A 13,999-nucleotide genomic window follows, 5' to 3' on the forward strand; every position below is an offset into this window, starting at 1 on the left:
TATAGTTGTCCCCCTTAATAATTGTATCTAATCTTAACCACAGAAGCATATATGGGACATATTTAGGTGAGAAGTTGAAAAAACATTTGGGAAAAGCACATTAATGATGGCTCAGTTGTATTCAACTGTCCCAGTAAGTCATGACAGTGAGCCAGCATGCACAATATCAGGACTCTGATTCTGGAGCAGCTAAATGGAATTCAGCCATCAATAATTGTATAATTTAGGCTACACCTGTGCTATTCTCTTCTGAGACAAATCAAAATGAGTGCTGTAAAAAATGACTTGTTTTGTAGGAAGGCATTTTAAAACCAAATTCAGCTGACATGTATATACCTATACATGCACGAGCGATCGTGCAAAATGTTGTTCTAATTTATGGGTGGCGTGACCATGGTTCAGTGGTCAGGAGATGCGCTTGAAATGTTCTACATGCTTTTTCAATAAAAGGTATTCTCAAAACATCAAAGCCAATCAGCATTATCTGATGCTTATATAAATGCAGATGCGCATAAAGAATATATATTTTTTATCATAAAACAAAAAATTCGCGACTGTGCCTTGGAAGTGACTGTTCTGTAGCTGTTTATTTTGACTTTATTCTGTCACTCAAAGGGGTTATGATTTGCTTAATTGTTTTAATTCTCCTTCCAGGCCAACCACTGAGTCAAAGCTTTCAGACACAAATAACCTGCGCTGAGGAAAATAAATCTCTTTTCTCCAAAATCTCAACATACACACACATGCACACACTCTGTCCAATTACTGTGGCCATGGCAACTATCAGAGATTATTGCTTCCAGTCAGCACTGCACGGCTGTTAGACGAGGCTATAAGCCCCTCCGTATCTCAGGCCTGCACACACACACACACACACACACACACACACACACAGTGCAAGTGTCTCTTGCTGTCTCTTACACACACATTCAGCCTGAATTAATCCTTCTCTTTGTAGCCTAGAAGCTAAATTGGTCGCCCCAGCAACCAATCTTAAAGCCCCTTCAAAGAAAAAGGAAACACCGAAAACTCATTTTGTCGCGAGGAAGTAGAAATACGTGTATCGTGTTGGACAGAATTTATAGTGGCCCGGTATATTTGTTTCAATATTGAGTTTTTATATTTCAGATTTGCGAAATCATTTTATATTCTGCAACATATATTTATTCGTACATGTCTTTATTTCATATTTAGATGTAGAAGCAGTTTTTTTTTTTGTTAAGATTTAGGGTGAGGCAGCATGTATTTCGCATGCTTGCGTTTTTGTGTGCGCGTGTGTGTGACATTTGCATCCGATCCTCTGTCCCAGCGTTAGCCCGGGGATTGTGCATGTAATGGGGGAGGGAGATATGCCTCAAGGACTCTCCCTGTTTCCTCACTGTCCTGCAAACACACACACACACGCACACACACACACATAGGCCTACACACAAACACACATGCACGCACATACCTCCAGACATGGATGACACACACTCCCTAACAAACACTATGTTGGCCTGAGCACCAATGGCAGCTGGCAAAGCTGCCCAAGCCAAGCATGAAAATATGCGGAACTTTCTCTGTCCTCTGGCTGGTTTCTAAATTTAGACCTCTAGTTTCTTGCAATGCCGCACGTAAGATATTGTCTCGCATGTCTTAGTATAGGCCTACTTGTTTCTGTGCGAACATTTCACTCAGCCTTGAAAAAAGATACATCTAAATTAGTTTGGTTTACATATATCCTCAGAAATGTTCAATGTTTCGTTAAAGAAGAGAGAAATGGCGTGGATTTCCAGCCTTCACCACAGCGGGATACATTTCTGTAGCAGGCTGCAAAAATGTGATGACACTTTTGCTCAGCCGTGTCACAGCAGATTATCGAGGCAAAGACGAGGTGCTTCGTATATTCCCGAGGATTAGAGCTGAGGTGGAGAATAAATAACTCTACCCTTTTTTCCAATGTGCGGATATCAAATAAATGTAGACCATTATAGACAATAATTAATATAGCTAGATTAATTTCGTGGTGTGTTAAATGGGCAGACTCTTTTTTTTTTATTCTGTGTGAAAGAAAACAAAAAGGCTGAGGAGGAGGTTGACCCGTTTTCTTTTCTTTCCGTTAGAAGGAGCTGTCCGTGGTGCTGCCGGGGCTCTGCAGCAGGCCAGCTGCAGGATGCTCAGCAGGCTGTGAAGGGATGCAACTCGTTGCTGATATGATGAGCATCCTGCTCATCTGGAATCAAGCTGTTAAATGAGTTGGAAACTTAAAATCTCTACACGTATGCATTCACAACGTGAAGATCTGAGCAAACAGTGGCATTCATTTAAATATTTAAATATGAAGGTGGGGGCGTATTTTGTATGGAAATAGGCTACTTGAATGTGTAAGAACAAAATAATTCAACATTATTGGAAAATTCATTACAATATTTACTGTTGGCAAATAGTATAATTTCCAAAAACATAATTTCATCATTCTTTAAAGATATGAGGCAACCCGTGGAATATCAGGCCTTTTGTCTACACATGAGATGTGTGTCTCTCGACTGCATGTGAGTGCTCGTTGTCAGTCTGCGTGCTTTATTTAACAAATTTAAGATTGAGCAGGTCAGGCGGAACAGTTAAAATTCTGTCTAACGAAAAAATAGAGATTGCCTTGTTGTACGAATAGTCTATTGGCCCATGGTTAATGTATATTTGGTGTTAATTGTATTTGCTATAAATTGTATATATCGCAAAGACAACTGCAGATCAATGTAAGAATTAAAAAATATATATAGTTTCATAAGCCTGAATATTTATAAGTTCGTGCATCGTATGTCTATTCGTTGATGGCATTGCCCGTCGACCTGTTGACAGAATGCAGCATGAAAGCAGGTAAAATGTTTGATCTCTTCAGTCGTGCAGAATGTCAAGAGCAATTCCTGCTGCCTTTAAATTACCTGACCGTTTTATCCTCGTGATCACTCTGTCGGTAAATTAACGCGCTCTCTCTCTCTCTCTCTCTCTCTCTCTCTCTCTCTCTCTCTCTCTCTCTCTCTGCCTTCCGTGGTAGTTGTGCTGTGCGCGAGCCACACTGCTGACACACTATGCGGACACGTGCACGCTCCTCTCTCCTCTCTCTCGGTGGTGCAGTCAGAGATTCCAGCGCCCGTGCTGCCACCAAAGGGACCCCCAACTGACAAAAAACAAATGCTAAGTTGTCTTTTTTAACGACACATGAGGACATATTTTCGTTTTTGTCTCTGTTTTGGGGCGTTTCCCACGTGAAGCAGATGCTAAGGAGTGCTTTATTTTAGGGAGTAATATGGATGAGCAAGCCAAGAGAAGCGGCTGAGGATTTTTAACGGTTTTGGGTGAAACGGTTTGGCAGCCGTTAGAGGGCTGGGTAGCTTACTTTGCGACGACGATCGAAGAGGCAACAGGCATGACTTTACAGTAGCAGTTAAAAACGGAGAACAAATCACCCTGCATGCATCTGCCTCTTTTGCTTTCACTCGGTGATATCATTTTCAGTTGAAGAACGTGTTTTATTCGGATAAAGATGGCTCACCTAATACGACACAAGCTCACCAACAAGCTGACCAACGCGGCCCACACGGTGTCCAACAAATCTCAGGCCAAGGTCAGCGGGGTGTTCGCCCGGCTGGGCTTCCAGGCCGCGACGGATGAAGAGGGTGTGGGTTTCGCCGAGTGCGACGACTTGGACTACGACTACAGGCATGGGATGCAAATGGATGTCCTTCAGGGGGAAGAGGAAGGGGGACGCGTGGAGGGAGAGGGGGAGCTGGACGGAGACAGTCACTACCAGAGAGATGGCACCGAGCGAAGGCCCTCGTCCATGAAGACAGGGGGCTCGCTGGATGAGGATAAACCACAAATCACGACATGGGAAGCTGGCTGGAACGTCACCAATGCCATTCAGGTACACCGTGGTGACTTTCACCTTGCATGTGTGCATGCAACAATAACGCGCTGCGTGGACCAGGCCTGCGACTGGACCAAAAGTCACCTTGAACTGAGGATTTTCATATTATAAGATTTATATTTTAAGACGCCGCAGATTTTTCTGGGGATGCGCATTATTTCACACGATCCAAGAGAATATAATAAACAATATGTTCAATATTGTCGAATACTTTAAATTGAGCTTTAACTGGATTAATTGGTGGTAGGCTACATGTGTACCATAATTAACGCAGACTTTAATTTAACGTTTAATTATTGGTTTGAGGGGGAATTCATTGCAGCCAATGTGTTAGAATTTATATATTCAAATCTTTTTATCAGTGGAGTTGCAGGCAGGGCCTGTATGGCTTTGATAGCCCTGAGGCTGAATGGCACCCACGTGCTTATCAGCGCCACCATCAAATTGAAATTTGTAACCAAATTAATTGAAAAGTTCGTTTTAAAATTGTCTTTTTAAAGCCTTATTTCGATTCCGCCGATTTACGCAAACGAAAGGCCCGTTTTTTTCAAGGGCGAGGTGAAAGAGAAAATGTTTTAGGCAGACACTGAAAATAAATCGCTGTGATATAGCGATATGTTTTTGGCTGTGATCATTATATCTATATTTCTATCTATAGATAGATAGATATATAGATAGATAGATAGATATATAGATAGATAGATAGATAGATAGATAGATAGATAGATAGATAGATAGATAGATAGATAGATAGATAGGTAGATAGATAGATAGATAGATAGATAGATATGTTACAGTTATTATGTAAGATGTGAGCTCTGTGAGCCAGTCATTGCATGCCTGGGCTGGTTCGGCCTGTCACTGCGATGTAGGCCTCGTCCATTACCACTCAACTGCGCTTCTCTGTCCGCAGGGCATGTTCGTCCTCGGCCTGCCTTACGCCATCCTCCACGGTGGCTACCTCGGTCTCTTCCTCATTATCTTCGCGGCCGTGGTGTGCTGCTACACCGGAAAAATCCTCATCGCGTGTCTGTACGAGGAGAACGAGGACGGCATAAAAGTGCGCGTGAGGGACTCCTACACCGACATCGCCAACGCCTGCTGCGCGCCCCGCTTCCCAGCTCTCGGCGGGCACGTCGTGAACGTGGCCCAGATCATCGAGCTGGTCATGACCTGCATTCTTTACGTTGTGGTCAGCGGCAACCTGATGGTCAACAGTTTCCCGGGGTTCCCAGTCTCCCAGAAGGCCTGGTCTGTGGTGGCCACGGTCGCGCTCCTGCCTTGCGCGTTCCTGAAGAACCTCAAGGCCGTGTCCAAGTTCAGCTTGCTCTGCACTATGGCGCACTTCGTCATCAACGTCCTCGTGATTGCCTACTGCCTCTCCAGGGCGCGCGACTGGGCCTGGGACAAGGTCAAGTTTTATATCGATGTGAAGAAATTCCCCATTTCAATCGGCATCATCGTGTTCAGCTACACCTCCCAGATCTTCCTCCCCTCCCTGGAGGGAAACATGCAGAAGCCCAGCGAGTTCCACTGCATGATGGAGTGGACTCACATCTCAGCCTGCGTCCTCAAGGGCCTCTTCGCCCTGGTGGCCTACTTGACTTGGGCAGACGCCACCAAAGAGGTCATCACAGATAACCTGCCTTCGACCATCCGGGCTGTGGTGAACCTCTTCCTCGTTGCCAAGGCGCTGTTATCTTACCCGCTGCCGTTCTTTGCTGCAGTTGAGGTTCTGGAGAAATCCTTTTTCCAGGATGGCGGGAGAGCCATCTTCCCTGACTGCTACGGCCCTGGCGGGCAGCTGAAGTCATGGGGTCTGGGACTTCGAATTGCCCTGGTAGTCTTCACCTTGCTCATGGCCGTCTTTGTCCCCCATTTCGCCCTCCTCATGGGGTTAACTGGGAGCCTCACCGGCGCTGGCCTATGCTTCCTCCTGCCAAGCCTCTTCCACCTGAAGCTCCAGTGGAGGAATCTGCTGTGGCACCACGTCTTCTTCGACGTTGCCATTTTTGTTATTGGGGGCATATGCGCCATATCTGGCTTCATTCACTCGATCGAAGGACTCATAGAGGCGTACAGGTACAATATCCACGACTGAGGGCTTCAGAGATGACCTTTGTTGAATGGCGATGCGCTAAAATGCCACACTCTGGCAAGTTGTCATGACGCAAGACCTTATCAAAACATCATGTTAACCACTTGACAAAGAAGCTCATGAGGATGATTATTTGTGTGAAATGTACATCTTTTTTTATTTTGCCTTCGTGATAATGTGCAATAATAAACTTTTCAATCATAGTGTTAAGTATTCTACTCATTCCAGAAAATGTGTTTTATTGACTGGACAGAGGAATACAACCTCCGCATGAAAGGGGTGAATAAATATGCGGGCATTAAAAGGCCTGTCCAGGTATCAGTCTTCATGCAAAGTTGTCAAAGATCCAGTGAAAATGTCTACCATGGGTCTTACTGTGTATACGTGTTTATATCTGGGGAATGAAATATGTGAAAAACAATGGAGTGAATATGTAATTATTGGTTTTTGAGCTGCTAGATATATCAATAATCCCACTTCAGAGAAAATATCAATGCTCCCATCAGATCAGATGGTGCTCTGTGGATTATAATAAACCGTAAAAAAAAAAAAAAAAACGTATGTGTAGTTGTTTAAACAATTTTATTTCAGTTTGTTTTCGTTTTAGTGTTTTATTTTCCATCTTATGCCTATAGTAGTCCTTGTTGGCTCATTTGTTTTCTTGGTGTTTCAAGTGTCATTCTGGATGAAGTGAATTCAAAGTGCAAGCAAGTGGGTCCTAACTGTGTTATATGAAAAAATGTCTGTCTGATAATATTCTCTTCCTATTGAACTTGTTAATTGTGATTTAATGGAACTAACCATGGTGTGTGAGACAAAGAGTATTTGTTGAATTAAGAGATAAATAAATCAAATATTTTATGGCTGGTGATTCTAATGATTCCTTGAAATGTAGCCAGGGATGACTGAGAGACCTTGCTGGTTTTACTTCCTCTTGTAGTTCTACTGTCCTGGGCTCGGTTTAACTTACTCTTACAATGTTAATTAAGATTCCCTTTCTTAAAAAATAACAATTTGCATTTGCCTAATAATCCTTGACAGGGCTCAGAGGCCTCCAAAAACAGCAGCAGACATGTGAAAACCCGGCCCTGTTGATTATCTACAATACAACTGTAGTCAGCTTCATACCTCAGACACACATGGGAGAGATTATCACTTCCTTATGTTAGTGGGCCATGATAGGCCTTTTTTTCAAGAATGAGGATGTTCTTCAAATAACTTGTTTCTTTTCAAATTAACCTTCAACAACACATAGCTCAACACTGAGCTATTGTACTTCAAGTATAGATTTCATTCAACACTTGAGCTCCTAAAACCTTCACTTTGTTCAGTTTTTGACACATTCTACCAAGTATTTGAACAACACAGACAGAGCAGAATCAAACAATAGTGTCCGGTCAAGCGCGACACACACGCGCGCGTGCGTCTTTTATTGTCAGGCGTCAGTAAGTTTCACTTCTCAGTAACAGGAAGCGAACGTGACGAATCAACAGCATGAGAAACAGTGAAGACGCTTGTTCAGGAGCTGACTTTCAACTTGGTGAAATCACTGCAGTATTTAAAGGTATGTGCTACATAATATCACAACAATAGGTCAAACGAGAATAGTATATGTTTGATTTTAGAATGTATTTTTAACGTGGAAATGTAAGTTACATGTCTCGGTGGTTCTTTGACTGTGCAGAGTTTTGCAGTTGCTGTAAGTATTTGGTACATTGCGCCACAGAGGACCCAGGAACATGTTTCAACCAGTGATAGTAGTGCTCATGCTCGTCTCCTTTACCTGTGGAGAAAATCCTGCTGTACAAGTCACCTTGACTAACAAAGGACTTCAGTACGGTAAGTCGATGTGAAATGGTGTTTTTCACTCAGTTAACTTTATTCAAACACAAAATAATTGCTTCTTGGGGGAGTTAGATTGCTGTGCAGCTACATTAGTCTTTTCATAAATAACCCAACAAAACGGTCAATGAAATATGTTTCATTCAAAATTATTAAAACTGTACAAGTGTGCTGTTCATCCCAGGAAAGCATGTAGGTGCAGGATGGATTCAGGAGAAGCTGGATCTCGTCACTCTCCCTGACATCAGTGGTACAATCTTGAAATTCATACACTACACATTCTCAGGGTAAGGTTACATTTAACATTCTGGAGTTATTTCATTAGACATTTTCACATTACTCAGATCCATGTCCTCACACCGGTCTTTGCTCTCCCCATGTGCACTAGAGTCACCATCACAAAGTGTGACTTTCCAGAGCCATCTGTTGAGTTCTATCAGGACATCACAGGATTCAACACATCCATCTCAGGCCTCAGTGTTGCAGTAATCGGCAGGTGGATGACACGTGTTGGCCTAATGTGAGTTTCCCCCGATCTCAGTCATACATTTAAACTCCTTCATCGTGAAGCAAGTGACCCCACAGCTGTTCACTCAAGGTGTGTTGTCAGGTTTTCTTTTTGGGCAAAAGACAAATCTTCAGAGCACCTGAGGTAACCTGATTATCCTCTTCACCACAATATTAAATATTGTAATTCAAATGTATAAATTACACACTTCAGTTTGAAATGTTGAAAGAAATGTACATAACGCCTAAATGAGGAAGTGATATTAACATTTAAAATAGCCTTTGTGTTCAACAACTAGAAAAGGAAGTGTCTCCTCGAAGGTATCATGTCTCCAGTGCTGTGTTGTTTCAACTCCTGTACTCCTGTACTTACCGGTTCACTTATGACACTCTGTCCTAACTTTTTAAATTAAAGTGATCTTTATGTTGGCCTTTAAGTCATAAAACAGTACTGATCATTTAAACGACTGGAAACCAGAACTTGCCACACTATCCTGGATCAAATGGTGTCAGTTAGATTATAATAGGTGGTGTTAGTGTGGCGGGGCCTTTAGGGGAAAATGAGAGGGAACCAGTAACGCCACCTGGGGAACTACGCCCCAAGAAATATAAGCTTAAGAACCTTAAGATAAGGTCTAAAAGGAAAAAACAGTAATTTGGGGGACTTCCTGTTCTTTCACCCAGTACCATGAGGCCACTATAGGTCAGTTTATAACTACAGTCATCCACCCAGTTTCTGTTGAATATGAAAGTTACAGCTAACTGGGGATATTATAAGGCCTGTTTTAACATGCGTTCATATCAAATTATATATTTCGAAGATGTCCAGTCTGCACTACAGAGCTGAGCCCATTCTTTAAAAGGATTTTAATGTGACTTTTAACTTTTGTCTAACTCAGATTTATTATTTCGTCACAAAGGCTTGAATTGTGGCAAACCGCCACCAGTTAGATACAAACAAGAAAACACGGGAATGAAACAATGCGGAAGAGAAACTGAATTTTTTACTTTCATAATGAAGATAGCTTTGCAACCAGATGTTTTTTGTAATGCATGTGTCGTGGAAAATAATCTTTTTAACCTCCCGGTGAGAAATAATCGAGATGAGAAAACTCTTAAAATATAAAAACATATTTATTTAACAGACACTAATGATAATTCAACTGAATGGATAGAGCTCTTTCCCCACAGATGGTTCGGAGGTCTAACAACAAGGAATAGACAAAAACAGAGTATATGCACGTTATCTCGTCTCCTCCCTTCACCCCCCCTTCGCAGATGTCGTCCTCCTCTGTCTGCCGCTGCACAGACCAAGGCCAGTTCCCAGCCTTTTCGTGGGAAGAGGGTTAGGTGGTGAAATAACACTACAGCAAGTCAGAAATGCTAAAATACCGATGAACTCATTTATCGTTAGGTTTTAAATGAGCCTGGTTGGCCTCATCTACATATATGCAGGTTTAAGCGATACAAGTTATACCTAAAAGAACGATATGATAAATTTCCACAACAGCATGCATAATACGTTATAACTTGGACAAGTCACTGAGGTTAGTCTGCTTAATTTGTGTGTATATGTATGCTACACTTACTCACACACACACACACACACACACACACACACACACACACACACGGTAGTGGCTTTGGATATGTTAACTGCATGAATAAATGTTCACCACCACCACCACATGCACTGACTTTGTTTGTGCGTGTGTTTCAGACATGACGGGGGATCATTCAACATGGCTATATTTAATATGGATGTGACCTCTGTAGTGAAGCTGGGGAAAGACGCTGACGGGCATCTGTCTGTCACCAGTGCCCGCTGTGAAGCTCATGTTGCAAATGTGGACGTACGATTTCAGGGTGGAGCAAGGTACAGTAAAACACAGGGACAGGGAGAGGAAGGGGAATAGAACAAATACTGATGTCTGGATGTAAGCCCTGCATTTTCATTCGTCAACAGTCGGTGGTTCCAGCCTTTCGTGGAGCATTTCAAGGGGCGTATCAAGGGTGAAATAGAGGCCTCAGTGAGTGTATATCTGTGTCACATTTATCAGTATTCTGTCTATGCTGTATGATCATCAGACAATGCTCAGTTGAAACATATTGTACAGACTTTTAGTGAGGAGCATTGCAGGACATTTGCCTTGTTTTTTTCCTCCATAGATCTGCCCTGGAGTGGAGAAGTACATCGTAGACTTGGAGCACTACCTACAGGCCATGAAAGGTATTGCAGCAGGCCGCATCCTCGAAAACACCCTAAAAATGTCCATGTTGATACCAGTTACATCGTCCAAATGTAAATTAACAGCAAATAATCTAAATCAATGAATAGATAATTCAGTCTACATATGATTTCTACTCTCATCAGTTTCCTTCGATGTGGGGGAAAACGTTACTTTTGACCTCCCTCTCACCGGCATGCCCGTCATCAATGCTTCAAGTCTGAATCTAGGTCTTAAGGTAAGGACGCACACACTCTACAATCTATTTTTTTGTATAGCGGAAGACCTCTGACTTTTGGCCACATCATTTCAGGCAGATCTTTGAAAGAAATGATGGTATATAAACACAGAACTATAGGTGTACCGTATGTCCAAGTTATGTCCTATGGCAGTAATTTATTATTAGGGCGAGTGCCAAGACATGTGTAAAGAATTAATAACAACAAAAAAGTGATCAATAGCTGAAATTCATCATTTGCAACTCTTTATTTAAAGGGAGAGTTCTACGATATGAAAAGTCATACAGAGCCTCCCTTTAAGGCTAAGCCTTTCACCGTGCCCGAGCAGCCGGGCTACATGCTGTCAGTGGGCCTGTCTGAGTTCACTCTGAACTCCGCCTCTTACGTAGCCTACGAAGCGCACCGGCTTCAGGCCGTCATCAACGAGAGCATGGTAAGAGCAACCTGAAACACAAACGGCAACACAATCTTTCTGCCCTAATATTTGTCTATACTGTTAAACGATGGTGTGTCATCATCTCAGATACCTCCATACCTCCACATGCACCTGAACACCAGCTGGATGGGGCCTTACATTCCTCAGGTAAGTGTGTATCAGGGTTACATTTGGCATCACTGACGGGTTTTATTTTCCCTTTATCAAAAAGCAGTACTGCTTCTGAAATGTATGATCCCCTACCTTTATGATGAACATGTTTAAAACATATTTACATGCCATCACATATATGATCACATGTATAATAGCAAAATTCAGTGATCAAAAATCTTTAAACACCGTCATTCAAAATCAACAGACATGTCCTAAAAGCAATCTATCCGGTAAATGTGGACCACACATAAATACAATATGTCATGGGGACAAAAACATTTGATACAGATGTGGGACCTGTTTTATTTGAAGTCAGGAGGATTTTTTAATTTTTATTTTTATAAACCGGTGCAGACAGCACCATGAATTTAATCTCATTTTCTAACTAACTCATTTTTAACACTACAGAGGTTTTTAAACATCAGTGCATGTTCTTTTTCACATTCTACATCACACGTTTATGCGCCATAATCATTTATCTGGACCTGAGTTACTGCTCACTCACTCTATAACTGACATGTTACTCCCATACTAGTCTACCTTGCCACCTGCACTTTGCAACAGTTGGAGAAAAAAAATTGCTTATATGAAATGAACCCAAAGAACCAGAAAAAGCAACTTTATTCCAAACACAAGTCCGTTAACTTCTGCATTGTCTGTAGCTTGTCTTGTATCTCTCCTTGCTTGAAGTTGAATCTCAACTGTCTCACAACCATTTACTCTTTACACTTATTTTTTCTCTCTCACTGCAGCTTCCCAAGATGTTTCCCGGACTTCTGATGAATCTGCAGGTTTATGCCAGAGCAGTGCCAATATTTTCCTTCCAGCCCGGTGTTGTTAAACTGGGTTTTCAAGGCGCTGTCAAGGCTCTCGCCATCCAACCAAATGGTACCCAGACCCCGCTGTTCAAACTCAATGTTGTGAGTACTTACTCTTTATGTCAACAATGCATCAAAGTAGTCGTATAGTGGATATTACATAAGTACATTCAGATAAATTCTAACTAGTGCTCAGAGGATTCGTCGGTTAATCAAATGAGTTAATAGACAGAAAATAAATGGACAATTATTTTGATCATTTATCAAATAAAAATGCTACAAACTAACCGTTCTCCAATGTGGGTTTCCTACATGTAATATACTAAACAATGAATGACTAAAACAACTGATTAATGATAAATAATCATTGGTTGTAGCAGTAATTTAAACCTCTTACTTTCAGGACTCCACAAACAGCGGTAAAGTGTGGATTGATGGTGGACGACTGAAGGGCTCCGTGAGACTGGATAAGTGAGCATCGCCATGTTTTTAAAACACACCTGAGCCTGAGTTCACAAACGCAAACTTAAAGTAGACTTAATGATATGTCTTACTTTTAAACAGCTTTACAGTGACGCTGGAGTCGAGTGAAGTGGGAAGCTTTCAGGTATGTGACACACAACGACACCACTCTATACGTTAGTCACAGGAAGCCTAATGTGTGAACAAAATACAGTGACTGAAACGATTCACATGTTTCTCTTTGCAGACCGATCCTTTGGAACACTTGATGAAGGCAGGCATGACACTAGTCATTGCAAAACTGAACGGTGAGTCTGTTTTTGTGTTCACAGCAGCCCTTTTAACGCGTCATTGCAGGGGGAACACAGATGCAATTAACAACATGAATTAGAGCAATGCAGAAGGAAACAATGCATTTTTGTCCTTCACAATATGCCGATACAATCCAACAACACAATGTGTAGTGTACATTGTCCGTGACTTGACTTGTCTGTTTCAGTGGAACTGGGCACAGGAGTTCTTTTACCCAGAATGAAACACGTACAGCTGGTCAACACAGTTCTGGGGATGGAAGAGGTCAGTGTTGGTAAAAGATTACTCATGAATGTTCGGTCAATGTTTGACTTTTGGAGGATATTTGAATTAAGAGCAGAACGTGTTGTGCTGACCTTTGCCTATATTTTTTTAACAGGGATTTATAGCCATCTCTTCAGATGCCGAGTTGTTTGAAACAGACAGAGGCTTCAACTGACAAACTGGTCTGTTTAATTCATCAAACGCTCTTCATCTCATTTCAAAGCCTTAAAACTTTCAACCTGTGAACAAACTGCATTTGTAGATATCGGATACATCACGATACAGATGTGTTTACAAGGTGAAGCTACATCTGCCCCACCCTGGATTCTGGACTGTAAATGATTAACAGGCCTTGTTACACAGTATATAATCACAACTTACAAATCTACAGCATTCCTGTCAAATCAATAGTTCATCTTTATAAATGCTTCTAAAGTGGTATTCAGGCTCAAATCTGATTTTTGTTTCAAACAAGGTATTAAAACGTTTTTGCATTCTGGCGGTATCGTTGTTGGTTTTGGACAGCACGCTGTGTGCCAATATTCATACTCTCACCACAGTGCATTACATTTAAACTGGATCTGATACATTTCTCATGTTTCCTGGTAAACTCAACTGTCAGGAGCCAATTACCTGCATATTTTCACTGACTAATTCATCTCTTTGTTCACTGGAAGGGGTTGATTAAGGGGGTCCACATATTTTTGGTTTGGGAAAATAAACCTCTAGA

At 41.8% G+C, this 13,999-nt stretch overlaps 2 protein-coding genes across 2 annotated transcripts; both read left to right on the forward strand.

Moving 5' to 3' along the window:
* Positions 1-3,526: 3,526 nt before the first annotated feature.
* LOC306701463 (vesicular inhibitory amino acid transporter-like) lies at positions 3,527-6,011 on the forward strand (the record flags this gene model as incomplete). The annotated part of the gene is made up of 2 exons (XM_079166774.1): positions 3,527-3,907; positions 4,824-6,011. The coding sequence occupies 2 exons, from the start codon at positions 3,527-3,529 to the stop codon at positions 6,009-6,011; spliced, it is 1,569 nt and encodes a 522-aa protein (XP_079022900.1).
* Positions 6,012-7,488: 1,477 nt separating this feature from the next.
* Positions 7,489-13,768, forward strand: bpifcl (BPI fold containing family C, like). The gene is made up of 16 exons (XM_079166843.1): positions 7,489-7,572; positions 7,693-7,847; positions 8,035-8,137; positions 8,239-8,370; positions 10,078-10,233; positions 10,324-10,387; positions 10,527-10,587; positions 10,732-10,823; positions 11,081-11,257; positions 11,348-11,407; positions 12,166-12,333; positions 12,635-12,702; positions 12,796-12,838; positions 12,941-13,001; positions 13,193-13,269; positions 13,385-13,768. The coding sequence occupies exons 2-16, from the start codon at positions 7,748-7,750 to the stop codon at positions 13,442-13,444; spliced, it is 1,422 nt and encodes a 473-aa protein (XP_079022969.1). The 5' UTR covers positions 7,489-7,572; positions 7,693-7,747; the 3' UTR covers positions 13,445-13,768.
* The last annotated feature ends 231 nt before the right edge of the window (positions 13,769-13,999 follow it).

This window comes from Pholis gunnellus (genome assembly GCF_910591455.1).
Source record: "Pholis gunnellus genome assembly, chromosome: 2".
Classification (NCBI taxonomy): Eukaryota; Metazoa; Chordata; class Actinopteri; order Perciformes; family Pholidae; genus Pholis; species Pholis gunnellus.

Excerpts from the sequence above, each read along its gene's own strand:
- bpifcl (XM_079166843.1), top strand. The coding sequence starts at position 7,748 with ATGTTTCAACCAGTGATAGTAGTGCTCATGCTCGTCTCCTTTACCTGT. Across the intron at positions 8,138-8,238 it reads ATACACTACACATTCTCAGG|AGTCACCATCACAAAGTGTG; the intron begins GTAAGGTTACAT and ends CATGTGCACTAG. Across the intron at positions 12,839-12,940 it reads GTGAAGTGGGAAGCTTTCAG|ACCGATCCTTTGGAACACTT; the intron begins GTATGTGACACA and ends TTCTCTTTGCAG.